Source organism: Arvicanthis niloticus, chromosome 26 (assembly GCF_011762505.2).
Source record: "Arvicanthis niloticus isolate mArvNil1 chromosome 26, mArvNil1.pat.X, whole genome shotgun sequence".
Lineage (NCBI taxonomy): Eukaryota > Metazoa > Chordata > Mammalia > Rodentia > Muridae > Arvicanthis > Arvicanthis niloticus.
The window spans coordinates 25107876-25135691 of record NC_133434.1 but is presented as its reverse complement, the minus strand read 5'-3'; the positions used below and the strand labels follow the sequence as shown (position 1 = coordinate 25135691).

Genomic DNA, 27816 nt, shown 5'->3' with positions numbered 1-27816 from the left:
CTCCCAGCCCCTGCACCCCTCCCACTGAACTGCGGGACCTAGCGGAGCGGGCCAGGCTAGGCTGGCGACGCTGCCCGCTCTCGGGCTGGCAAGGGCCGTGGGCGCCGGGCTCGGGGCTCCAGAAGCCGCCGATGGGAAGCAGCACTCGAAAGGGCGAGAGACGACGCCGCGGCCACTCATACCACCGCGGTCACCATGGGGAACAAGCAGACCATCTTCACTGAAGAGCAGCTGGACAACTACCAGGTGAAGCCGGCGCGCCGCGGCCCCTGTAGTCTCCCTTTCTGTCCTTTACCCAGGCCTCGCAAAAGCAGACTCACCGAGGTTCAAACCCTGCCGCTGCCTTCAGCGTGCAGCGTCACCTTGGGTGACTTCCCCTCCATGAGCCTCAGTTTCCCAGGCCCGGGAATGTGAGAGCATTCCAGTTAGAGTATTCTGTCAGATGTGTCTCACTCACTCTCTTTTCTCTTCCTTATTGACCTTCTTCCTGCCCTCCCAGGCTGAACCCCAGCCATTCCTCCCAGTCCACTGGACATGACCCTCATCCCAGAAAGGTCTTGGAGTAGGGGGAGGACAAGAGGCCCCAAATGTAGTTACAGGTAGTTGGGGTGTGTTGTTTATCTGTTATAACTGGAGGAAGGAGACTATATACCCACATTTCTTAACCTACTTTGTGATCCTAGTAGCTCTTTCACCCCCGATTCATCCAAGTTCAGAGTTAGCTGTTCATGTCAGTGGACAAGGCCCCAGCCATGTGAAAACTTCTGTAGGTATAGGAGGAAACCTTGTTTCTTGGGTGGTCCAGAGTCTTGCTCAGATGCCTTAGCTTACCATGTAATGTCTCCCATCTTTCAAGGCACTGTTGTGGAGTCTTCTTTGTATCCTCTAAACAGATTGGTTAGGAGTGTTATGTCACACATATTCCTACCTTAGATAAATGAGTGCAACCTCCGTGAATATTCAGTTAGCATGGAGCGGTTACCTCCAGTGTGACCCAATGACAGAATATGTATTGAGAAGAGCCCTAGTGAACAGGGGAGGGCAATAGCTCTTGCTTTGACTGGAAGCTTCAGAAACAGAGCACAGCTTGCACAGGGCCTTGGGAAGTCAGGATTTTTGCCCAGAAAGTTCTGGAAGGAGGCGTTTTAAGTGGAGGTAGATTCCGGCAAACAACCCAAACCTAGGAGAGAAGAGTGGTCTGGGGAGAGTGGGGAGCCTGCATCCCCATTCAGACCACCCTGGCATTGGGTTACTAGTCAGACTCAGTCCAGTGTTAAGTTCTGCTCCTTTGCCAGGGCCCAGCTAGTCCCTGCCAGGGAAAGGAGAGCCCCGAAACATGAGAGCCCCACATCTCCTCTCCTCTGGTTCTCTAGCATGCCCAACGAGGGCTGGTTGAGGGCCCCAGAGTTGCATTCCCTTTTCCCAGTAACTCTGGGTTTCCTGGAATTTCACAGTCTGATGGTCTTCCCTCCCTGAGGCAAGATGCTCCACTTCCTGCTCTCCAGATGCCCTGCAGATGCCCAAAGTTTCGGCTACTGCCCTGGCCACTTATGTGCATGGCACACCCATTCCCTCTTCCTCTCTCATGCCTACACAGGGCCCACTGCCCTCCCCAGAACCCTCTGCATCCCTTCATCCATTCCAGCTCTTTGCTCCAGCCCATGTCTTCAATTAAGAACAAGCCCCATGTATGACTCAGCCCACTTTGCATCTCACCTTGAGATCCCCTGTCTATCTCTAGAACATGACCCTGGCCAGCCCTCCAAAGTCTCCTAGGGACAGAGGTCTAATGGAGCTTCCTCCCTTCCAGCCACGGTCCTGTGGTCTTTTGTCCCTCTTCTCTTCATTCTCTCCTTCCATCCCCCACTTACTCGTCCCTCTTTCTTTCATCTTTCTTTCAAAAGACAGCATATGCCTCACTATAGTTGGAATGACTGTGTATTAGCCAGGCCCCTATAGGAAACCCTAAGAAGCCATCCATTGGACCTGGATGAATAACAGACATAAACACTGTGCCCAGCTCTAGCAGGGAGCTTTCTAAACTAGGTACAGTCACCTTCTCTCCCGGTCATTCTGGTGTCTTGGGATGATTGAACAGCAGAACAGGGCTCATCCTGGCCCGGTCTGGGTTCAGCTGGTCTCCAACTTCATTTCCTTCCTTCTTTTTTTAAAAATTAGATTTATTCGTTTTAAATGTTAATGTATTAATATTAATGCAAATGTTAACGTGTTAATGTGTTAAAATGTTAGGTGTTAATATTTCTATGTATGTATGTAACCCGGTGTGTGACTATTGCTTATGGAGGCCAGAAGAGGGCCTTGGGTCCCTGGGACTTGAGTTGGTTGTAAACCACCGTCTGGGTATTGGGAATTGAACCCAGGTGTGGTATAAGGGCCACAACTCTCTTAGCCATTGAACCATCATCTCTCCAGCCCCCAACTTCATTTCCTACTTCAAGCCCAAGGCTCCCTGCAGGGAGGGCTTCCAGTCACGGTGGTGCTGTTGTCTCAGCTTCTCAGCAGCGGGCTGTCTAGGCCTCACATCTCCAGGAAAGGCTCCTTGACCTTACCCTGGCGCGCACAGTGGGCTCATAACATGCACCCCTCTCCAGGCCTTCCTCTGACCTCTGAATGGTTCCCACCAGGCAGTGCTGCTGTCTGCACTCCTCTCTTCCTGTGAAGCGTTCTCTATGCACAGAAGAGGCTTGTGAGGAAAAGGGAAGGAAGGAAAGAGGGAAGGAAGGAAGACAAACATGTCTATCATAGAGTTCAAGAATGGCAAAGAACTCCATATAGGGATTCTGAAGGCCTGGGTTCAAGTTGTAGTTGGGCAGTTGATGCTATGGGAGTTAACAAGTTGATGTTCTCCTCTGGGCCTAGGTTCCACTTCTGTGGTGGGAATTCTTCCTAATCCAGCTATGCTTATGTAAATCACAAAGCTGTCATGGGGATCAACTCGGGCCATTCTGGAGCCTGACCTCCAGCCGCTCGCTCGGTGAATGGTAGGGCCATTCCCAGGCTGGGCAAGCAGAGCCAGACAGGAGTCCTGTCTCCCTTACATGGCACAGATAGTGGCTTGACTCTTGACCACTGCTGTAGGCAGACCAAGTAGATAAGAAGCAGATGCCAGACAGGGCTCTTGAGTTGAGAGGGGAGGGAAGGGATTGGAAGTGCTAGAGAGGAGGGTGAATTGGTGGCACATTGGAGGCAGAATTAAAATTTGGAAATTACCTCCAGGCTTCCACTAGTAACTAGAAGATCCCAGCCTGGGCTATTTGGTGCTTACAGAATCCTGATCCCAATTCTCCCAGTCTAGCCCCCCCCCCCCCCCCCCAGGAGACACAGTTTTCACATCTGTAAGACAGGGAGATAGCACCAGGGTGGTGCCAAAGATGAAATGAAATTGGCAATTAGAGTCCCTTATGCAAGGTGCATGGTAATTGTGTACTGGCTGTGAGGTGGTTCTCAGCCTGGGCTGAATTTCAGAATCACTGAGTGATGGGCTGAAGTGGGAGCCCTGGGGGATTGAACCTAACACTTTCTATATGCTAGGCACTCTATTACCATCGATGTATATCTCCATGCCTAGTCTTCTGTTCACTTATAACATTCTTAGACAGTGTCTTACTCAATAGTCAAGGCAGGTCTTGAACTTTTGACTCTTCTTCCTTAGCCTTTTAAGTAGTTGGGATCACAGGCCTGTTTATAAGTGTTGAGTGGCTGTAAAGGCCACTGATGCCTGGGAGAACACAGGGCTGTCACATGTCATTGGTCTGAGGGGTGGCAAAGTCCAGGTATTTTAAACTGCTCCTCGGATGGCCTGCCCTGGAGATGTTCTCTTGCTAGCAGGAATCTGCACACTGGGGGATGCTTTTAAAATACACCTTCCTACCCAGAGTTTCAGAGTCTACATTTCTACCATATTCCCAGGAGGCTGCTGCTATGGCTTGGGCATCGTTCCTTAAAGGACAATGTCCAGAAGGTGAGTCTAGTTGTGCTAAGGTGGCCAGGACATGGGAAAAGTGCTTTTGCAAGCAGCTCTCTTGAGGGGTCTGTATATGTAGGAGGAACTCTGGGTATATGTAGGAGGAACACAGAGAGACTGGAGCCAGGACTCCGTCTCCCCTATTCCAGTTCTGTGATGGTGCTTCCAGGTTAGTTAGCAGAGCCCCAGCCCTTTCCACTTGCCTTCAGATGGCAGGGCTAGCCCTCTAGATAAGAAGAGTGTTTCTAGGAAGCTTTGTCAGGCTGCCTTTGCTGCCTGTTCTTGGTCTCTGAGAAGAGCTGAGGAGCTCGTCCATATGCCCTCAGCCTACCTGACTCTTAGCTCTGGCAGACAGGGAGTTTTCTGTTGACGTTGGGTCGGGATGGGGTTGCTTCTTCTTCTTCTTTTTTTTTTTTTTGGTTTTTCGAGACAGAGTTTCTCTGTGTAGTCCTGGCTGTTCTGGAACTCACTCTGTAGACCAGGCTAGCCTCGAATTCAGAAATCCACCTGCCTCTGCCTCCCAAGTGCTGGGATTAAAGGCGTGTGCCACCACCGCCCAGCGGGGTTGCTGCTTCTTAGTCTGAGCTTTTCCTGACTTACAGAGGAGACATTGCCAAAAGCAAAGTTGAGCCCTCCAGAAGCCCCTGAGTTTCCAGGATGGCACAGCTGCATGGAGTCCTTCTTCTGTCTCCCAGTAGACAGCAGGTAGCTTGGAAAGACAGATTCGCTGGGCTTTGTGGGAACCTGGAAATTGCACCCATCTTCCTTCTTTGCCTACACAGAGGCAGCAAGGAAAACCCTAGCTACTGTGCACACACAGTGGGCATCCTCTTTGGCCCACCTCAATGTGCAATTCTGCCAGCCTGGTGTCTAGCAGCTCCAGGTCTTCCAGAGCCAGCCTGGCTGTTGGTGCACCCTGGGTTGTGGCCATATGCCCCCTCATCAGAGCAGTTCTGCTTAGCATAAGGCCCCAGAAGACCCTGTGGGCTCTGGGCTCTGCAGAGTCTGAGGTATTCTTCCTTCATGCTACAACAGTGGGCAGAGGCAGAAGATCTAGACATCAGGAGGTAAATGGAAAAGCCCTGCATTGGTGGACATTTTAAGTCGTGTTGGACCACTTTCACTTCCTCTCTCCTCGGCCTGACATAGTAACTAGTATCTAAGCCAGCCAGAAGGTCCTTAAAGAGTCCAGATGCTACCTGTCCACTCCCCTCTTCTGGGTTCTGCCCTCATACTTCAGGCCCCCTCTCTTTCTACTGCCCCCTCGGTGTGATATCCCTTGTCCTTGCAGCCTAACACCACAGATCATATGCCTGGAACCCTAAGTTCCCAAACTCAGGACTGCTGCCCACAGCTACTCAGGACGTCCACTTTACACTGCCTGCCCACATGATGCTGTATTCTCAGTGCCTCTGGTGGTGTGCCGAGGCACCCTGGTGATCCTTTCTACAGTGGTTTCTAGAATTGTCTATTGGCTACCCCCATGATCTCCCACAATGTATCCCCTTGGCCTTCAAGTCTACTGTGGCCACTTGTGTTCCTCTTTGCTGACTACCCTCAAGAGTGCCACCCAGCCCCACCCCACCTATGCATCACTGTCCTGGGCCTAGTTGGCAGGGGCCATGGATCAAAAGTTTCTGGAAGCATCTTCTGGACCTAGAATTGGTTGTCCCCTCTGGAGAGAAATGGGGAGAAGCAGTAGGCACTTTTCTGCTTTGGGTCCAGGACTGTTGGGTGGGGCAGAAGCATAGCTGTAAGGGTTCTAAGAGAAAGCCATTTGTGTATTCCCTCCACAGGACTGCACTTTCTTCAATAAGAAGGACATCCTCAAGTAAGTATGGCTTGTTGTCTATCTCTCTGGGGCTAGGGCTGTGGTAGGAGTGGGGTCGTTTGGGACCTGGTACCATAGGGACCCCCATCTTTTAAGATAGAGGCTCTAATAATCCTCTGGCTTCAATGTCTGCCACTCCTGGGATGTCCAAAAGCCAAAGGCATATCCATCATGCCTGAGCTGTTTGCAAGAGGTCTCCAGGTTAGCTCCTCTCCTAGTGACCTAAGGTGGAGGTCCTGAACAGGAGAGATTGCAATGTTGCCAGTCTCAGACCAGTGAGCAGCTATTATAGGATGCTAGGAAACCTGCAGCCATTGCTGGCCCCCTCTACCTAGGCTATCCGGTGTCACTAAAAGCCAGCAAAGTCTCAGGATCAGTTTCCCTGGAGATCGATGCTCAGGCTGGGGCTATAGCCTGGTACAGTGTCCCTAGAGAGTTGTGCTGGTGCTTTTTTCACTCTCCTGATCACTCTGTGTGGACAGTACTCCTCTTCCAGCCTACCATTCTACCTTGTTACTTGGGTGGACACAGGCTACCCCATTTTCACCTCTTAGGGGTTCAGAGCCCCCAAGACTGGGTCTCAGGCCTGAGCTCTCCTCCCACATCCACAGCCCTGGAGCTCTATGACCTCAGCGAGGTTTGGCCCTCTGAAGCCTCACTTTCTGGGGTTCTGGTTCCACTGTCAAGAGGCAGTAGTCAAAGGTGCAGTACCTGACCACTGGAACTCTCCTGAATGTGTCCTCAATGAGGAATTCTGGTACTGACTGTGACCTTCCAGAGTTCTTGGGACAAGCCCTCTTTTCAGTAGGAATTCCATAGGAATCCTTTACTGGGGCTATTGAGGTGTGCACTTTCAACCCCCTTAGCCCCAGCTTCATACCTGCTGATTCTGGGCTGCTTGTGTTCTGAGGCTCACGGCGTTTCTATTCTGACCCAGTTCCTTGCCACCCCAGCACTTATAATGCTCTTAAAGCCAGTCAAACTCTATAGATTGATAAGCTCAGTAACCATCTCCCATCTGGGGAAGAATTCAGATGTCTCTATCCATGCCTGGCACCTGGCCATGGTGCCTGTTGGCCACCAGTGATGAGGGATGGGAGGACTGGACACAGGAGGGTGTTCCAGGCTGGCAAAATGCAGAGACAAAGGCGCAGTCCTGTGTCTCCTTTTCATGCCCCCTGACCTCACACTGCCATGTACCAATCTCTATGAGATCAGCAAGGTTGCCCTTAGGAAAGAATGGCTCAAGACCAGGCCAAGAGTTGGGGTTGGTCTGACAGGCCTTTGGAGGTGTCTCTGGAAAATAAAGGGCACTTAGGTAAAGGTCCCTGGGCCTTGACATCCCTGGCCTTTTTGTTTCCACACTAGAGAAAAAACAAGTGTCAGGTCCCCTCATGGGTGAAGGAACCTCCCAGGTATCTAGGCACCCTGCCTGAGCAGTTTCCTGTCTTGTTTCTGGGTGTCACTGATGACACTTCACTGACCCCTGCAGCCCTGTCAGGCCAGCCCCTCTCCACTGCTCACAGCTTAGTGAGGTCCAGAGATGGTAAGGAGCAAAGACGACCAGGAATGTCCAGCAGGTCAGTGGTAGAACCAGCCTGGTCAGTCCCTTGGTCTGCCCCCCTCCTTCCCTACCTGCCAGATGCTTGTTTCCTTGGTAAGCTGCACCCTGAGTACTGACCAGATGGCAGGGAGGAAACTTGAGCTGGAGGTTCTTCTGTCAGTGGGATTCAGATCACAGATAACCATGATCCCTGTCCAACTGCTCCCCCTACCGACAAGCCCTGTAGATCCCAGCACTCTCAGTATAGCTCTTCCATCCCAGCACGGAGGTGGGTGAGCAGCCCACCCCACTCCACCTACCTCCCACCCCCTTCAGCTTCCTTACTTCCTGTGGGTAAGGGCTTAGACCTTCAGCTCCTTTGTCCTCAGTGACACTTGGTTCCTGAACAAGTGGACAGGAATCCTGTCCACTCCAGCCAAAGACAAGCTTGTCCAGTTGACACTTTGAGGAATCTGCTAAGTGATTGCTTTATTATTTATTTTCTTAACCTTTAAAAAATGTATGTAATCTGTTTTAATTACTTTTTATTTATCTTTATTATACATGAGGTGTCTGAAACTTAACTGCCTGCAGGGCCAACCTGCACCATGAGTAAAGGAAGTGGGCCAATTCCTGGATCATTGCTGCAGAAATAACTGTTCCCAGCCCCAGCAGGACCACCAAACAAATGTACCGTGGAAATGTCTTTCCGTGTGTAAATGTTGGCAAATAAATTTGAAAATTTTAATTTAATTATTTCTCTTCTAAAAATGTAATATATTTAAAAACCCCATGTGAGGGCCAGGCATTCATGTGGGCTATCCATTTATGACTTTTCAGAGGAATCCATCTTTTTCCTAATGATTCCAAACGTTGCCTATCATAGGCTACATCTCATAATACTTGGGGTCGACTCATCTTGGTCTGGTGCCAGTATCTTTTCTGTTTGTCTGTTTGTTTGTGTTTTCTTATGGTGGTGGGGAGCACAGGAGGCAGGAGGTTAAGACAAGCTCTTGCTATAGAGAGTTGGCTGGTTTCAAACCTTTGCAGTGCCTCTGTTTCATTCTTTGGGCTCTGGGATGAGAGCTTGCTTTTGTTTCCGCCTTTCCCTCTCCTTATTAGTCTCCCTTCCCCTCCCCCTCATTGTTTATTTATTATTTATTGATTTTCGGAGTTGAGCTTTTTTTTTTTGTTGGTTTTTTTTTTTGTTTGTTTGTTAGTTGGTGTTTTGTTTTTAAGATGGAGTCACCCTGTATAGCTCAGGCTGGCTGTGAACTTGGACTCCTCCTCCTGCTTCAGCCTCCTGAGTGGTCGGAAGGGCTCCATGAACTTCCCAAAACCACCCATGGGCTTCCACACCTGCTTTCATGCAACTAGAGTGGCACAGTTGTCATCTCTGGTTCTCAGGGCTATGACAGGACACAGATGTAGACATCTTTTTTAACCTGGTGCTCTTCTCTGAGGGAAGAAGTGACAGAGATGTAGAGTCATTCATTCATTCTTTCTTTCTTTAGGTGATTTTTCTCCCACAGTAATTTGGGTTTTCAGGTTCTTCATGTAGTCCCTTAAAAATTCCCAGCATCATTCTAATTATTTTACTTTTAAATTTTTTTAATGTTTTAAAAGATTTATTTTTTTTGTTTTATATGCATTGAGTGTTTTTTTCCCTGCATGTATGCATATGTACCACACACATGCCTGTCGCCTGCAGACATCAGCAGAGGGCATCAGAGGAGGATGTTGGATCCCCTAAAGTTAGAGTCACAGGTGGTTATGGACCATAGTGTGAGTGCTGAGAACTGAACCCAGGTCCTCAGCAAGAGCAATGAGTGCTCTTAACTGCCAAGCCTTTGCTCCAGCCCCATGTCTGTCTGTCTGTCTGTCTGTCTGTCTGTCTGTATCTTTAAGTGTGTGTGTGTTTTTTTTGTGTACATGCAATGCATGTGTGTATGCCTGAGGAGGTCAGAGGTGTCAGACCCCCTGGAGTTGGAGTCACAGCTTTATGTGCTGCTTTATGTGAGCGTTGGGACAGTGACACTCCTATGGAAGAGCATATGCTCCAGGGCCAGAGTCACCTCTAGGCCCTAGTTGTTTTAGAACAATATATCAGGACAGAACCTAGTTCCTCACTTTGGGGAGCACCCACAGCCTGATGCCATGCCCACCTCTTCTGGGGCATCATTGGCAGGTTAGCAGGCAAACAGGAGTGTAGAAATAACTACAGTCTGATGCCAGGTGATTAATGTATATATGAGTGCTTGTGTGTGCATGTGTGTGCATGGGTGCATGTGTTTTGTTTTGTTTCTTTTCTTTTGGAGACAGGGTTTCTTTGTGTAGCCCTGGCTGTCCTGGAACTCATTCTGTAGACCAGGCTAGCCCCAAACTCAAAGATTCACTTGCCTCTGCCTCCTGAGTGCGAGTATTAAAGGTGTGCACCAACCCCATCCCTGCTGCATGGGTACATCAGTATGTGTGTGCATGTGGAGACCAGAAAAGAACCACAGATGTTGTTCAAGTGCCTCTCTCTTTGTTTTGAGACAGCTTCTCAATGACCTGGACCTTACCAAGTAGGCAAGGCTGGCTGGACGGTCTTGGGGTCTGCCTACTTCCTACTCCCCAGAGATGAGGTTAAAAGTATATGCCAGGGATGGAGAGATGCCTCAGAGGTTCAGAGCACTGGCTGTTCTGACAGCAGACCCAGGTTCAGTTTTCAGTACCCCACAGTGGCTCACAACTATGCCTAAGTGTGTATGAACTGTCGTATGTGAGTTCTGGGGCAGTAACTCAGATCCTGTGGAAGAGCACATACTCTTAGCCAGAGTCACCTCTAGGCAAACAAATGAAGGCAAAGTACTCATACAGGTAAAATAGAATAAATTAATCTTTTAAAAATTAAATAAATAAAATGTTAAGTTTTTTAAAACAAAAAACCCCAAGGCTATATGTCACTGTGCCTGGCCTCTTTCTTTCTCCCTCCCTCCCTTCCTTCCTTCTTTCCTTCCTTCCTTCCTTCCTTCCTTCCTTCCTTCCTTCCTTTCCTTCCTTCCTTCCTTCCTTCTTTCCTTCCTTCCTTCTTTCCTTCCTTCCTTCTTTCCTTTCTTCCTTCCTTCCTTTCCTCCTCCTCCCCCCTCCTCCTCTTCCTCTTCCTCCTCCTCCTTCTTCTTCTTCCTCTCTCTCTCTCTCTCTCTCTCTCTCTCTCTCTCTCTCTCTCTCTCTCTCTCTCTCTTTTCTGGGGATTGAACTCAGGTCCCCTCCCTGACTTTACTGACTGAGTCTCAGCTTGCCAGAGTTTTACGAACACTCTCCTATTTAACCCACACAAGTATGGAGAATGGTAGATGGGTTTCAGTTTCTGACTGAAAATAATTCTCTGAAGTTACTCCATTTACCCAAGGTCACCCGACTAGCTAGTGAGTGGGTTAGGTGCATTTCCAACCTCAGCCTGGCTTGAAGTTCCTGCTGCAGCAACCCCCACAACTTTGGGGACACATGCTAATGTCTAGAGGCATGTGACATCACCCCTAGCACAGGGGGAGGGGAGTAGATGTTCATGTCTATCGAAAATGTAATCAGAAACACAATGGATCTGTTAAAGGTGAAGAATTAGCCAAGTGTGGCAACCTCAACCTGGGGAGGCTTCTGGCTGCCCAGCAGGAGGCTTGCAAGGCCTGGCTACATTGGTGAGACCCTGTCCACCCCTGCCTCCTCCAAAAAACACATGAATTGCAAAATATAAATTTTGTTGCAAGGACTTTTATGAAAAGAAGGGTAATATTCCTCAATGCAGGAAATAACAGAAAATCTGAGCATCCTCTTGTGGAGAGTCCCAGCTTGTATTTGGCCACCCTGGTGTCTTCTGACCATTTTTCACACAGAGAGTAGGATTTGGGGGTTTCTCCTTTTTGCTCTGTCCCTTGTGACCTTAGGTCCTTTGGTGGAGATGTATTCCTAGAGAGGAGCAAAATCAGGTCAGGGTGAGGGGAGAGGAAGAGAAAGGGAAAGAGGATGAGAGAGACAGATAAAGAGGGAGTGGGAGACAGTCTCTCGGCTAGGGGACAGGGAGGAAGTATTGGAGGGGATAACGGTGCTGGTGTGTGTGTGTGTGTGTGTGTGTGTGTGTGTGTGTGTGTGTGGTGTGTGTGTGTGTGTGTGTGTGTGTGTGTGTGTGTGTGGTGTGTGTGTGTGTGTGTGTGTGTGTGTGTGTGTGTGTGTTTAGGAAGCAAGGAGGGCCTGGGCAGTTGGGTCATCAGCACAGGGATTTGCCAGAACCTGCTTCCCCGCCAGGCTATGCCCATTGTGGAGAGAGCAGACAGCCGTCTATTGACTCCTCACTAGATCCTGGATAAGGCCCTAGGCAGGGTGGCACTGGGTCACTGGGGCCAAGGGTTGGCAGCCTGTAGTGCTTTCCCTCTGCTTCTCTCAAAGGCTTCATGCACGGTTCTATGAGCTGGCTCCCAACCTCGTCCCGATGGACTACAGGAAGAGTCCCATCGTCCATGTGCCTATGAGCCTCATCATTCAGATGCCGGAGCTCCGGGTAGGTGAGAGGCTGCTGCTGCTGCTGGGTTGGAGCATGGGGAATCCATATCCAGGCAGGGAGTAGAGGCCCACATCCAGACTGCAACCTGGCTCCAGCCATTGTGAATGTGTTGCCCTGAATGGACCGCTGAAGTTCTCCGGGGTCTCAGTTCCCCAATATACATGTTGCATGGATGAGTTATGGGAGGGTGGGGCTTGGTAGGTGTCCTGGGGATTTTCGGCTGCCCACTGCCCAGCCGGTGGCCTATGTCTACCTAAACGTCCCTATGTGGAATAGCCTGGGCTGTACTCAGCAAGCCTTGGCCTGTTGTTTTAGATAATTTTTCTTTCTTTCCCCTGTCTGGTCATGAATTCTTGGTCATTTCTAATGACATATCTCAGACTCAAACTTCCTGGGTGTCTTTCTCATTTGGATTTGGGCTATGTGAGGTAGGCTCAGGCAGCTCCCAGTAAGGCTGTTGTGCAGGTCCTTAAGTCACCTACACATGGAAAGTTTCTTGAGTGCTTCAACATGGGTTATAGAAAGGTTATTCCCACAGGAAGAGAGCATTAGGCACAATTCCACGTTGCAGTGGGACTTGGGCAGGCCTGGGATGTATGGCTTACAGCATGGTAAGAGGTACTCGGCATCGCCCTGGGACTGCGTTTGACTCTGTCCTGAGAGATGCCGAGCATAGGCATGGCCCTGGAAATCACTGCCTGTCTTCAAGGGAGTGGGAGACCAGGCTGAGTGACATGGAGAATGTGAGGCACTGTAGGGTCTTTGTCTCCAGGTCCCTGGGGCTGACTCAGGCTGAGCAGCTGTGATGGAAGGAATCTGAGTCCTGGAGACTTTGGCATCACTGGAAGGAACAGAGGCGGGAGCTGGGAATGAGAACAAATGGGCTATGTGGCTGGAGGCATCAGAACCACCTCTTGTTGCTTATGTTGGTCCAGTTACCTGACATCTTGGGGCCTCGCTTCCACTTCTCACCTGTCTGGCCTGAATTAGCCTGCACTCAAGGCTTCTTGGAGCTGTTGTCTTTTTTTTTTTTTTTTTTTTTTTTTTTTTTTTTTTTTTTTTTTTTTTTGCCAGGGACACAGCCGAGTAGGTAGAGAAAAGAGACTGTGTATGTGCCTCTGAAAAATGAGACAGCTGGCATGCAGGCCTTCTCAGCTTGCTGTGCTCATGTACGGGTCCTGTGAAGCATGAGTACATGCTTGCTGAACCAGGTCCCATATCAGTGCCTTATGCATCTAACTTGGCAGCTCCTCCAGTAACCCGTTAAGCAGCTGTGGTTATTGCCTCTCTGGAGGCCACACATACAGGCTGTCACAGGCTGCCCTCAGACTGGCCTGAGACCCTTGCCTTACCTACCCCAAGTGATGGTTGTGCTTTTCTTCAGGAGAATCCCTTCAAGGAGAGGATTGTGGAGGCTTTCTCTGAGGATGGCGAGGGGAACCTCACCTTCAATGACTTTGTGGACATGTTCTCTGTGCTCTGTGAGTCGGCGCCTCGGGAGCTCAAGGCAAACTATGCCTTCAAGATTTATGGTAATGGAGGGCTGGCAGCAGGGCAGAACTGCACTGCTGAAAGGGGCTGTGGGCCATTGCGCCGTCAAGTTATTGCTGGGTACACATGGGGTAGCCTTTGAGGAATGCCTGCCTTGAGAGCACAAATCATGCAGGAGACACATCTTCAGAAAGAAGGAGAGACTCACCCACTCTGGGGGGCGGGATTAAAGTAAGGAATATGGTGTCAGGGACTAGAGGACCAGGGGAAATTAGTCCTTTAGGACAATGGGACAGGTACCCCAACAGAATGTACAGCAAGGCTTGCCAATATAAGGAAGTTTGGAAATGTAGTGGGAGGGATTTGTGAGAGTATAGAGAGCTAGGCTGTGAGGAGTTTGGGCCCAGTGCTCAGGACCAGGACACTGCAGGGTTCAGACAGGGAAGGGCAGGCAGGGAAGGGCAATTGTGTTCTAGAAAGATCACTGGGAAACTTCAGTATGTGAACTAGAAAATCAAGCTAAATCTAGGGGCCAGATTTCTTGAGACATGATGATGAGCCAGGTAGAGAGGGAAATCCTGAAGAGTCCCCCTCACAGGCCAGAGATAGGGTTATCCCGTTTCTCCAGCCTGCTGACACATTGGCCACTAGAGGGCGCCGGGCACACCCAATTCCCCCATAGCTAAATGGAGACTACCACACAGCTGGCTCGCTGTGCCTTGAACTTTTCCTGGACAATACGAAAAGACTATAAACCTTCCTGCACCTTTGAGAAGTTGGTGGATGTTAAAGCATTGGGTCCATCAAGGGCTGTCTGTTAATTTTGTGCTAGCATGTTTATTTCAAAGGACTTTAGTTTAGATACACAGTGCAATACATGGTGTTTGCATATGAGAAAGCAGACCCTGCCTGTCCACCCTCCATAAATGTAGCTTCGAAAATTGCACCCATGATCCTTCAGCCTAAGACCTCACAGTGCTGCCCCTGGGAAAGGCTGTTGTCTTCCTACAAGAAGAAAATGCAGAGCACGTGGAGGTCTCGGCTTTTTACTGTTAAATTGGCCTAGGACTCTATCCAGCCCTCTAGCCAGATGGCAGGTCTTTTCATAGAACCTTCTGCAGGCCCTTCAGGACCAGAGGTAAATCCTACCTCATGCCCACTGTGGAGGCCCTCACAGGCAGGGCCAGAGGTGGGCACTCAGGTTACACCGAAGGGCTTCTGCTCTAAGTCCAGGCCACAGTTGTGACCTCTGGGAGGTCCTTGTCCTCTCCAGCCCACCTTTTTTGCCTGCAGAGTTCAGGTGTGGTTTACACAAGTGAGCAAGAGTGGCTCTGGTCCTTGTCAATACCATTTATGCCAGCCTGGTGGGCAGTTAGACAGACAGTCTATCTAGAAAGTGATGCTTGAAGAAAGTTGAAGGCCAAGTGGTATTTGTCAGGAAGGCATCAGAGGCATGGGAAACCGAGTGCACAGAGCCTGCACATGGCCCAGCCCATGGGCCACTGGGCCATGCTCTGGGGATAGTGGGAGTGCCTTTTGCCCAGGACACCCAACAGTGCCCCTACTCTGTGCACAAAGGTCTTTCCTGTGTTGGTCTCTCTCTAGGGTGATCCTGTATCTCTTGATTTATGATTTTTTTAATTGACAGATTAAGTTGTGCATGACTACCACATACAGTATGCATATGTATTAATTAGTTATGTGTGTGTGTAGGCCTACCAGTGGTGATGAGGTGCCATTAAGAAAATGTGGGTTTTAGAGTTAAGTAGACCTAGTCAGAATCCTAGCTCCACCTCTAATTGGATCTCCAACTTGGACTCAGGCACTGGCCTTTCTGGGTTCTGTCTTCTTTGGCTCTAGGAGTCCAATGTGGGGTGAGGCCAGGAAGACGCTTCAGCTTGAGTGGGACGTTCTCAGAGAGCTTGTATTTGGAACTGCTTGGGCTGTAGCTGTATATACCGTCATTGTGGGGGTTTGTGCGTTCCTCAAATGTTCATTTGTCGCCTTGGATGTTTGAGATATATCTTGTGTGTGAGCTTCTTGGTTCCCTTCAGTGGGGACAAGGACCCCGGTGCTCTCTGAGTTCATAGAGATACTTTGGGGAGTCCAGAGGCTGGTAGAGAGATCGGTGTGATCAGCCGGGAGGCAGGAGTAACTGGACAGGACGCGTCTGTCTGCGAAGCCCCTGTAGGGACTCAGCCCTCTTCTGACCACCTTCTTTCCTCCCACCTAACCTCACAGACTTCAACACTGACAACTTCATCTGTAAGGAGGACTTAGAGCTGACGCTGGCCCGCCTCACGAAGTCAGAGCTGGATGAGGATGAGGTAGTGCTTGTGTGCGACAAAGTCATTGAAGAAGCTGACCTGGACGGCGATGGCAAGCTGGGCTTTGCTGACTTTGAGGACATGATCGCCAAGGCCCCTGATTTTCTCAGGTACCGTTACCCCAGGAGCTGGGCTTGGGTGGGATAGGCTAGAACATTAGGGTCACAGCTGGCTACCTAGTCTCATGGGATCTCCATAGGCAATGACATAAGCAGCCCTGAAGTATCTGGTCCCAGCTTCCCAGATGCATGACTGGCTCTTATACAACTATTCCTGTCATGAGAGGGATCAAGATCTTCTGTGGTGCACAGGAGGGACCCAGACTCTCGGGGGAAGGAGGGAGGGAGGGGTGGTCTAGACCCTCAGCGTGAGAAGCTGAAAACTAGACAGCTGCTCCTTCTTAGCCTCCTGTGATTACCTCTGTGCAGCTTTCCTTAAGGAGATGACCAGGTTAGGTTAGCTTTCCCTACAGAGCCTTCTGCCCCGCTCTGTCTCTCATTCTCTCTGTGCTTTCCCTCTTTACAGCACTTTCCACATCCGAATCTGAGGACACTGCCAAGGCTATGGGGGCCTAGAACTCCATCCTCTGGCCTGCTGTCTGTGCAGGTATGGTTTCCAAGTACTCCAGGAGAGAAGCTGCGGCCTCTGGGGTTCTCACACATGGACATTTCCTGTGGCCCTTTCAGCAAAAAAATAAAAAGAAAAAAAGAAAGAGAAAAAAAGAAAGAGAAAAAAAAGAGAAAAAGAAAAAAAGAAAGAAAAAAAAAAAAGAAAAAAACCTAACTGCAATGGGGTTGTGAAAAGCAGCAGGACCCTTCCCTGGGCCCCCCAGTGGTCTACCCTCAAGACCTGCAGTCCCCTGTAGGCCCTCTCACCCACCCCCTTGCCCAGTTCTTTTCTCACCTAGGAGGGGAAGGTGGAAAAACCCAGCAGGAGGGATGAGGCTGGATTATCCATGTGCTGGGCAGACACCCCAGTCACCAGGGATACGTGCAAAAAACAAAGAAAACAGAAAACAGAGCCTGGGGGTTTAATAAGCTATGCAATCTTTTACCAAAGCCAAGGCGAGACTGTACCCCCCCCCCCCCACTTCCCCAGTGTGAAGCTGTATAAGCAGTTAGGTCCAAAGGGCTCCTCCCCCGTGTCTTGAACACTACTCCACCCCACCTCCCCATGACATGGTATCACTGATGTGTGCTGACCTCAGATTTGTGAACTCTTAGAAATAAAACACTTTTGTGTCCCGCACTCTGCGAGTCTGTCAGTGTACTCTTTCAGGCAGCCCCTTTTAAGCGTTGCCCTGGGTATCAGATGCTATGGTTGGCTTCAGGATGTTGGGTGAGGATTGTTTCCATTTCCTTAATCATCCACTTGTCTAGCAACAGAGAGCTCACTGTTGTTAGGCTCAGGGTTTTCCTGCTACTCTTAACCCTTTCACCACCACCTCTAGTAGATAGGGACTTATAGAGACAGAGGGAAAAGCACAGTAACCAACTATCTACCAAGGAGTGGCTCTCCCCACTGTGCACTGAACCAGTTCTGCCCAGGGCCTGAGTGGAGGTAGGTGGGGAGGAGATTGTGGTCTTGGTTGCTGCCTCCTGCTTGTAGAGACAGGGTAGAGAGAAGACAGCAGGCCAGTTGCTCACCCTATGGATTTGGGGGACACATGGATGAAAGGGAGCATTACAAAACAGGAACAATCCCTGGAAAAGCCAGCTTGGCCAAGGGAACAGCTGGAGCAAGAATATCCTACTCCCAAACTGGTGACTGGGCAAAGCCCGACTCCCAAAAGTCTCTGGAGGTGACATCACCAGGTTCATGGTAGGTTGCCTGGGTGGAATCTGAGTTGTTCCAAAGGTCAGGACTGGAGACAGAGGGTAGGTAGGGGTCACCTGCTCAGATAAGCATGGCATCAGATGTCCCCTGGCTGACTCCAGATGCTGCCCAGCAGTACATCCCAAGCTCAAGCCTGCCTTATCGAGGGAGTCTCTGTGTAGACCCTCACTATCTATGTTTTCACGTAGGTTTCTGTAGCACAAGCTAGGAGTTTGCATACTGAAGCTAGGATGGCGATGGGGAAGTGGAGCAGGAAGGGCTGGGGGCAGTTCCCAGGAGCCCAGCTGCTGCTGGGTGGGAGCTTTGGAGGGTGGACTGCTGTATCCCAGTCTTCTGGATCTAATCCTTCAGGGGCAGGTAGATATGGCTCCTGGCTTTCTCCCCCTATTTCCCGGCAAGGCCATGAGGAAGGGAACTGGTTTTGTTCTCAGAAGTAAAGGCATGATGTCATTTAGACAGTCAGGAAAATGTCTTGGCAAGGGGCCTGCCATATACTTGTTAATTATCTGAGGTGTGAGGCGAGCTTGGTCAGTCAGCCCAGGCCTCTCTACCTTCATCCAACCTTTCTCCACTCTTGCTGGCCTTATTCCTTCATTGTGTGGATGGACAGCATTGAAGAGACATCCAGGAGTTGCAGGCTGCTGCAAGGTCTCTCCCATGCCTTCTCGGATAGGTACCTAGGATACATCCTGAAGTCTGGTTCCATAGCAGATGGTTGGGTCACACCTTCAAGTGAGCTGAGGGTATCCAGTAATCCCTGGTGCAGTGTGGATACCACCAAACCCTTTGAATGCCGGGCCTTTCCTCAGAATTTGTGCTTCTTGTCTGTGAAGAAGAGCCTCCGGAACTTGTCAGGCTGGGAGGAGGGAAAGATGTTGGGGGCTGAGCTCTCCAGAAGAGAGGGAAACCAGAGAACCAGGCTCAGAGGCTCTTAGCTCGGGCCTGGGGTGTCAGCCCAAGCTTGGGGGAAAAAAAATGCCAGAACACAATGCCAGCATGGCTCCCACAGGCCTCTCTTGGGGCCCCAAACTCCATTCTCAGTCTTCCAATTTAAGATGAGGATGTGCCTTTGCCTGGCTAAGGATGGGTAGTGGGGAAGGAGGCAGAAAATACCACAGAGCATCGTTTCCCCTCCTGTGTGTGTGCTGGTCCCCTACTACCTCCTACCCTCTGGGGCCTTGCTTTGGCTTGGTGGCAAAGGATGGAGAGGAAGATGGATTATATACACCACCACCAGGGTTAGAGGAAGACCTGGGAACATCTGGGAGAAGTGCAGACATGGCTTCTGAGGTCCATAATGGACTGTCAAAATCTTAAGAGGATTGACACTTCAGAAATGATGAAGGTGGGGGAGGGGAGAACAAGACGGGGAGGACACAGCCCTGCCCTGAGGAAAGAGCTGGCTTTCCTCAAGCTCAGGGTGTCCTTGTTCAGGTCAGGAGAGGGAAGTTTCCAACCACTTCTCTCTGGTTTTTTTTTTTTTTTCACCCCCTCCATGTTCTCCTCTTCTCTATCATGAATCCTCAGAAATAGTCACCCTGAGAGCCAAGAGCCACCTCTGACAGTGTCTTGTCAAGAGGGCATGTGGGACATTGTTCCCTGGGCAACAACCAGATAACCAGCCCATTTTACAGACAAGGAAGAGAAAGTCTGGGTAGGGTTGCCAAGTAAAAATACAGGCTGTGCAGTTAAATCTAAATTCTAGGTAAATAAGAAACCATCGTGATTTTTTTTGTTTTTGTTTTGTTTTTTTCTTTTCTTTTTTTGACACTTAAAAATGATTTATTTATTTTAATATCAAGTGTTTTGCCTGCATGTATGGCTCTTATGTCTGGGTGAGGGTGTTGGATGCCCTGGAACTGGAGTTACAGATAGTTGTGAGCTGCTGTGTGAGCAGTAGGAACTGAATCCAGGTCCTCTGGAAGAGTAGCCAAATCTCTTAACTGCTGAGCCATCTTTCCAGACCCCCATCATAGTGTTTGAGATACATGAAAACTACTGGTGTATATACAACTAAAATCTAACTAGATGCCTTGTATTTTGTCTTGCTAAATTTGGTAGCTACAGTCATCAGGGAAATTGTCTTGGCCAAAGCCAGAAGCCAGAGAGTTGTTTATTCATGATTAGGGCCAAGGGCCTCCTTTCCACCTTCCAGTGGTTCTGACAGTCTTCCAGTGGGCTGCAGGAAAGGCAGGGAGCACCCTGCTGTAGAGGAAGCTCTTAGGTGATTTCACCCTGAAATCTAGCAGCTGCTTCTCCCATCCTTAAATCACCAGGGGGGGGGGGAGTTCTGGCCACTTCTGAGCATTGGCAGTAAGCTACTTGTGCTTGAGGGCCACACACAGATTCTTTCTATGTAGTCCTGGCTGTCCTAGAACTCACTGCGTAAGCCAGGCTGGCCTCAATCCCTCCTGACTCTGCTATCCTAGTGCTAGGGTTAAAGGCGTGTGTCACCTCCCACCTGCTTAGGGAACTCACCTTGTGCACTCGTCCAGTGTCCTTGTTCTTGGCGGCTGGAATTTGCTCATAGGTGTTCCCTGGTTCTGGGAGCTTCGAGGTCCCTGAAATCTTCTCATAGCCATAGTCCATCGGCACTGATAGTTGGCTGTATGTGGGACTGATGCTGGGGTATGGGGGCTTGGAAGTGCCATGCCAGCAGGTTGGGATCTGCTCGTAAGTACTGCCTTTTTGGTCTGGTCTGTCCCTACCCTCTTGTCGTAGGCCTGATGTCTCAACCAGCTGGCAGGTATCTGTAGAGCTGCCTTCAGAGGAGGACTGAGCCTCATGGCTCAGTTTTAGAAACCCCTGCCTCCAAGAAGTAGCCCGTGATCCCAGGGCCTCAGAACTGGGGGACAGGGAAAATCCCAAGGACGTATAAGGCATTGTGGAGCCTTGGTCTGGCTTCACTCCAGATGGGGCAAGTCCTGGGCTATTGGGCCTGTTCTGATCTTCCTCTGAGAGTTTTCTTGAGGACTCCCTGCCTGGGGAACAAGCCAAACTTCCAGCTGGAACTGGCTTGTGCCTGCCCCATACCTCTGTGCCCAGGCCCAGCTGTGCCCGGTTCATCTTCTTCAAGTCTGTGTAGATGATGTCACTAGGGCCTGCAGAAGACTCATCCAGAAGAGAGGGACTCCTCTGGGGAACTGGGGGCACTCTAGTGGGTACCTGGGAGAGAGGGATAGAAAATGTCTTAAAAAACATCCATTGATACCATGACCTCAGACCATTTAAGCTATCTTTATAAACTGAGCTTCCCTCTTTTGCCTCAGTTTGCCTATCATATGCAAGGGTTGGTTCACAGCCATCAGATTTCCTGATTCTGACTTAAGTACATTCTTTGCCTTGACAACCAAGGCCTTGGGCCGCCAGCTCAACAGCCAACCCAAACTCATTCTGCCTGCTCCTCCTGTCTCTAGCATGGTTCACTGGTTCCCCCAGTGCCCAATGAGTCTCCCACTCACTGCTATGTATGCCTTCAGAGTGGCTTACTCCCAAGCCCATCACTCATGGAACCTTTCAACAAATGTTTACTGGTACCAACTACATGGCAGGCAGTCTAAGTCTGAGACCAGCTTGGGTTTATATTCTAACCTGGAAACAAGCACCATGGGGCTGTGCTACAATACACACAAGGACTTGGTGTAGTATATGATATATGGATGTGTCATAAGGAATGTCCTGTCAGGTCACGCTCAGTGCTATAGAGAGCAAAACAGGTAACAGAGAAGAGAACAGATGGGAAAGGTGGCATATCCTGAATGTAGGTCAGGAGGGAAAGGTGACATGTCCTGTATGTAGATCAGGAGTGAAGGTAACATGTCCTGTATGTAGGTCAGTAGGGAAAGGTGACATGTCCTGTATGTAGGTCAGGAGGGAAAGGTGACATGTCCTGTATGTAGGTCAGTAGAGAAAGGTGACATGTCCTGTATGTAGGTCAGGAGGGAAAGGTGACATATCCTGTATGTAGATCAGGAGTGAAGGTGACATGTCCTGTATGTAGGTCAGTAGAGAAAGGTGACATGTCCTGTATGTAGGTCAGGAGGGAAAGGTGACATATCCTGTATGTAGATCAGGAGTGAAGGTGACATATCCTGTATGTAGGTCAGTAGGGAAAGGTGACATGTCCTGTATGTAGGTCAGGAGGGAAAGGTGACATGTTCTGTATGTAGGTCAGGAGTGAAGGTGACATGTCCTGTATGTAGGTCAGGTGACAAAGTTGACATGTTCTGTGGGTCAGGTGGCAAAGGTGACATGTTCTGTGGGTCAGGTGGCAAAGGTGACATGTTCTGTGGGTCAGGTGGCAAAGGTGACATGTTCTGTAGGTCAAGGGGCAAAGGTGACATGTTCTGTAGGTCAGGTGGGAAAGGTGACATGTTCTGTAGGTCAGGTGGCAAAGGTGACATGTTCTGTAGGTCGAGTGGCAAAGGGGACATGTTCTAGAGCTCAGGTGGTCTTTTTGAGGAGAGACAAAATGTAGTATGAGTGATGTCACTCTCTAATGAGAAGAGCAGCCAGGCAGAGTATACAGCAAGTTCAAAGCCTTGTGGGTTTAAGAAAGATCTATACGGCCAATAGGGTCACAGTGAGCATAGGAGGAAGGTTCGGGAGACTGGAGAGGCTCTCGTAGACCCTGAAGATTTTAGGTTCTATTCTGAGTGTAAGAAGTCCTTGCACGCGTGGTCTATGTCTAAGGAGGTTCTCTAAGCCTATCCCGTCATAAAGACACCTCACTTTACAGTTTGCTAAGTGACATTCAGTGTCTTACAACATTCTCATTACGCCCTCTCAGGTACCTCAGGAATGGAAAATAGACTGAGAGAGAGTACACGACTCATATAAAGCCTCACACTGAGAAAACAGAAAAGTCTAGTCTAGGCTTGCTGACCAGGGCAGGCCATAGCACTGGTGGATCACTGGAGGCTAACTCTAGGTTGGGCTTCTTACACCATGGGCCTGATGTTCACCCACCTTGTCTGAGGATACTGCTCTGATGGCTTCTAAGGCCCTGACTCTAGTATGGCCTCCACATTCCAGCCTAGCAGCTATTAGCCTGTGTAGGGCAGACTCCTCCTCACCTCTGCACTCTCCTCATCCGAGACAGACGGGGAACTCATGTCTAGGGCTTTCTTTGTGTGCAGGAAGGAGACCTGGGGCTTTGCAGGAAGGCGGGGACTGGTGGCCTTGTCAGGAAGCACGCTGGGAAATCCCATGCCTGGAATTTCCAGGCCTAGATTAGTCTGCTGGAGGCCGGTGTTGATGGCATCGTATAGATCATTTTCCTCTAGCTGGAGGCAGTGAAGATATAACAGGCTTATGGTCATATACTGGCAACCTTCAGCTGCCTGCCCGGGGCTGCAGAGAAGGGATGGACACAGCCCACTAAGTTTCTGGCCTTTAGGTAAGATTCTTTTTTGATTGAGGGCCATGGTTCCTCTCGGTCCCCTTGATGGCATGTGCATGTGTAATTGTTACCCCAGGGCTGGACACCCCATCTTCCCACCCTCACCTGTGGAGGAAGTGTGCCTACCCGTGGGCAAGCAGCAGCAAGGGTTTCCCCAAAAGGCTCAAGCTGCACCTCCTGGTAATGGCGTAAGAGCTCATCCAGGGTGCTGTGGCTGAGGGTGTCTCCCGAGACAAGGTAACGTCGATTTCGCAGCTGGTTGATGACAAAATGGCGGCAGCGATCACTACCCCTGTAACACAGTTCACACGTGGGGTGGGTTGGGCTGCTGGCTACGTATGGACCAGCTTTGCTCCTGTGTATTGGAGGATCATCTCTCCAGTACAGACTCACCTGACCAAGGACTGCCCTCCGCACGTGTGTCTATGGTGTTCCTCGGGGGCGGGGAAAGGGGGGGGGATTCAGATGTCTGGGACCCTGGGAACAACTTGATCTTGTTCTTCAAGAGTGCAGGGCCAGGACTAGCATGATTTAGACCCTTATCAAGCTCAAAATTTAAAAGCCCCCCCCCAAATCTTGCTCATCTATTTTCTAATGCAATAATTTATGTTTGTTGTTTTCTGTGGTGCTGGGGCTGAAACCTAGGGCCCCCTACATGCTGCTCAAGTGCTATAACACTGAGCCATGCCCCCAGCCCTATTTAATTTTAACTTTAAATCCTTTAGTTATTTACTCATTTATTTTTCAGAGAAGATCTTACTTTATAGCCCAGGCTGTCCTCAAACTCAAGTGGATCCTGCTGCCTCAACCTCTCCAGTGCTGGGATTATAGGTATGAACTTCCATACTTGACTAGTATGCTATTCAGAAGATCACAATAAAAGAAAAAAAAAACACAAAAATACAACGAAGAAGAAAATATCAAAGTTTTCAATGAAGACAAGGTCCAACCCTGTACCATTACCATTCAGCCTCACCAATCCCAGTCCTCTGGAACAGAACCCTCCCCCAGCCTGTAAAATCTCATCCTCTTCATCTTCCTTTCTTATGGAAGAATGACTTAAACAGAGAACACACATCATGAGTGTACAGCAAGATGAATTTCTACACATAAAAATGCCATGTACCCACATGCAGATATAAAACCTTGGCCAGCCCCTCCCTGCCAGTGTCCCATAGGCGGCCTCTTTCTGACTCTATTGCCATAAGCTTGCTTCTTCCATTATGGAATTTCAAATAGATGAGAATTATGCAAAAATCCTCATTTGTGTCTCACTTCCTTCACTCAACGTATTTTTCAGATTCACTCAGGCCCAAGTAAATTTAGCTTCTTTCTTTCAAAAGTTACGTGGAGTGTCTCATCTGATGCTTACCGAGGTTGTTATAAATGTAGCTGTTATGCTGCCTTTTGGTGAATGCATTTACTCATTTCTCCTGAGAATATACCAAAACATAACAGAGGCAAGGTGGAGCAACACGCACACATGCACGCACACATGCACACACGCTCGATCCTTCCTCCCTTTCTCCTCACATTTTAGGAAAACCAAATTTATCAGTCTTTTAAGAGCTTTGTTGGGGGTTTTAGACCAAAGGTCATTCCTTTTCTATTCTGGGAAAGTTGTCCTCTTTAACAAGGTGTGCTTCAGAGGGGGATGCACATGTTTCAGTGAGGGAAGGAGGCGCTTGTCTAGCCAGCCAGATCAGCTGAATGAATGCTGGCCGTCTGTGGGTAACAGATGTCGCAGCCAGACTGCGTTCACATCCAAATTTATCAGTCCTTTAGAGCGAGTGCTTTGGGTGTCTAAGAAGAAGAGTTTCTTGTCCTATTTTCATAGGTACTTTGTTTACTTATGAAAATATTTTCCTATTTCCTTTTAAGAAAGATTATTGTTTTCTATTTTGGACCTATGTAGAATTATTCATTTTTGTACCTTGTATGAGGTAGTGACCATTTTCCCCCCAATTGGATATTCAAGTGCTGTGTGCCAATTCTATGAAAACCAGGAATGACCATGGTGCCTCTGATGTGGATCTGGGAGTCAGCATGCTGATTGTCTCAGGTCCCTTCCATTCCTTTTCACTATTTATGTTTCTTTGAGCATCTTCTCTTGCTACCTTTTATAAGGCGGCATTCTGCCTAAGGTCTCATGAGGAGGAAAGAGGAAGAGAGAGGGAAGCTCAAAGAAACACAGAATAAAGAAAAAACAAAACTGAAAGGAGATTTGCAAGATGCTTATTATATTCCAGTGCCCAAAACAGTGTCTGGGGACAAATGAAAATTGAACAATTATTAACATTTGCTTAACCCTTCCATGTTTTGTTCACTGTGCCAGGCAATTGCAAATACCTCATCTCACCCGAGCTTGCAACAGCCCTATGGTAGGTAACTAGAACACTCCTAGTTTACATATGAGATGGCGGAGTCACAGAGAGGCAAAGAAGCTTCCTCTAGATTAGGATCTGAACAAGGAGAGTCTGTGCACATAATTTGAATCAGTATCTGAAGACTTGGAAGTTTGCCCCGAGGCTCTGGCCTCCTTCCAAGTCTCCAGAGAGAGCCTTCTACTTCCCAACTCAGCCCAATTTCAGACCATGGTCCACAGTCATCACTTCTGACTTTACACTAGGTACATGTCTCTTCCTCTTGTGGGCTCCCATAGTCTTCATACCTCTAGACTGTCTCCAGTTCTCCCTTCTTATGCACTCTGCCTGGATCCCTTTTTTGTGGTCAGACTTCTTATCCATGACTATCCTGTTCTCAACGATATTGTGTCCTGCTACACCCAAGGATCTGTGGCTCTCAAAATCTTGTACTTTTGCTCACGCCAGTCCACTTACTAGAAAGACTTTCTTATACCCAACCATGCTCTCTTCCCACTAGCAAGCCTGTTCCTCCGCTACTGGGCTCAGAGTTCATCCATCCCCCCTGGGAAGAAGTTTTATCTGGCTCCCCTCATCCCTTTGAAGGCTGCAGCAACATCCCTGATGTATAGTCAGTGCTGGTGTTCAGAAACGTTTGGCCAAGAAGAGGATGACTGAATCATGGGGTAAAGGCCCAGAGAAAACAAGACAGTGGGTTTCTGAACCTCTGTGTTCATCAGCAGGTCCTAGGTTATGGACCCCCGAGACTACCTATCTCTTCCTAGAGGGCCTCCCACTTACCTGTAAGACAAGATGTAGCCGACAGCCCGGTCACTGAGACGGATGAGGAAGGATCCGAGAGCTTTGTCCCTGAGTAGCTGCTCTGTCTGTCTGGACAGAGGACATTCCATTAACTGGGGTCTGTGCCCTCACAGTAACCAAGCAGCCTGAATTAGACCTGCTTCAGGATCCTTCCAGGCCATGACTTTGCGTCCTAAATTGAGACAGATTTTTCAGCCCTTGAGAGAGAACCTTCTGAGACCTTTGACTGACTCTGAGGCCTCTCAAGGTGCAATCTGTAGTTGGTCCTGGCTCAAGTAAGCAAACTAAAGACAGTCTGTTGTTGGATGGGAGTCCCCAGGCCACAGGCACCTTCCACCCACCAATGTAGCCTTGCCAGCAGGAGCAATAGACACGACCTGCAGCTTCCTGCTCTCCACACAGATAACTATATAGAAAGAATGATACTGGAGACATTTGCATTGGTAGGGATCCCTCTCTTGGGACTAAGTGTGCAGTTGTACAAGATGTACACTACATAAGAGTTTCTGTAGCCCTGCTGCTGGGTCTCAAGCTTGGCTACAAAAGAAGCTTACAGGAACTCATTGCCACCCCTTCAAGTTCTTCTATTCACTACCAAGTGCTTTTGCGACACAATAGAAAGTTTTAGCTTGAAAGAACACAGACCATATAATTCCTCACCCACTTACTCACCGAATACATTACTGGTCAGAACTACCTTCATGATTTTCAGGGATCAGTGCCAAATGAATATGTGGGGGCCCTTATTTCCAAAGAGTGTCAAGACAGTGACGTGGAGCATTAAAACAGCTGCAGGCCCCCTGAACACAGCCATGGGTGATTCACAAAGCTGTACCTAGCACTCTGTCAGGCACTGGGCCAGAACCTCGTGGGCTTTGTTTCTCATTCCTTCTTTCATCCAGTACTTGGAAAGCTTGTGATCTATCTCAACCACAACACCGAATCCCAAATTCTTGCCTCTATGCTGGGATAATCATGTGTCTAGGTTTTCTGGACAGTTTTCTACCTCAACTATAATAACATTCCAGTGCTGGCACATGGCATGGTCTGCTAACTTTCGCCAAGATACTCAGAATTTATCTAAACATGCTAAGCTCCTACACGGTCCACTTTCATCCTTCCCATAGCTGCAACTACCAAAGATCCCGCTAGGAAAATGCTTCTACACACGCCTTCAGGAGCTTCTTCAATCTGTCTCTTCTACCCCAGGGTCCTGCCTAGTGAGGGAAGGTAAGGAGCCCAGAGTTCCAGAGTCCTTAGGCCATATTCCCAGCCCTTAGGAGCTGTAAGCCATGCTGGTCATGTGGTCGGTGCAGTCTTACTTGCGAGTGATGAATCCATGAAACCAGGGGGGCAGAGCTCCATTCTGTAGGATAGATGGGGCCTGTGTCTCCATGAACCACTTCAGAGCCAGCTCCTGGATTTCAGCCAAGGCCCGCCCATCTGCCTCCTCTAGTGCCTTGCCCAGATGGAGCTGCTCTGGGCCACCCTCCATCCTGGTGAGCACTGATGATGATTGTGAGACCCGATGGCTGCAGTCCTTTATATCTGTGTGTGATGCAGCTCATTTGCCTGTACTCACGCCCTCCTCAATGCCGGCGGCACACAGGAGTCTTATTACTTCTGGAATGGTAGATGGCTCTCCTCTGTGAAGCTTTGGGACCAGGCATTTTGGCT

The 27816-nt window shown here is 49.3% G+C and overlaps 2 protein-coding genes across 3 annotated transcripts; one reads left to right on the top strand and one right to left on the bottom strand.

Annotated features, from left to right (window-relative positions):
- Cib2 (calcium and integrin binding family member 2) lies at positions 1-16965 on the top strand. 2 transcript variants are annotated; one of them, XM_076925254.1, is made up of 6 exons: positions 1-246; positions 5782-5816; positions 11785-11896; positions 13284-13431; positions 15632-15827; positions 16243-16965. In XM_076925254.1, the coding sequence occupies exons 1-6, from the start codon at positions 196-198 to the stop codon at positions 16262-16264; spliced, it is 564 nt and encodes a 187-aa protein (XP_076781369.1). In that variant the 5' UTR covers positions 1-195; the 3' UTR covers positions 16265-16965. The 2 variants fall into 2 exon arrangements, with proteins under 2 accessions (XP_076781369.1, XP_076781370.1); XM_076925255.1 differs by lacking the exon at positions 5782-5816.
- On the bottom strand, positions 16240-27640 carry Sh2d7 (SH2 domain containing 7). Its single transcript, XM_076925253.1, has 6 exons — positions 27462-27640; positions 26119-26208; positions 23081-23246; positions 22629-22838; positions 20032-20718; positions 16240-18409 (listed from the first exon to the last, which is right to left on the bottom strand). Exons 1-6 carry the CDS (start codon positions 27632-27634, stop codon positions 18359-18361), a joined length of 1377 nt encoding a protein of 458 aa, XP_076781368.1. The 5' UTR covers positions 27635-27640; the 3' UTR covers positions 16240-18358.
- Positions 27641-27816: the final 176 nt, after the last annotated feature.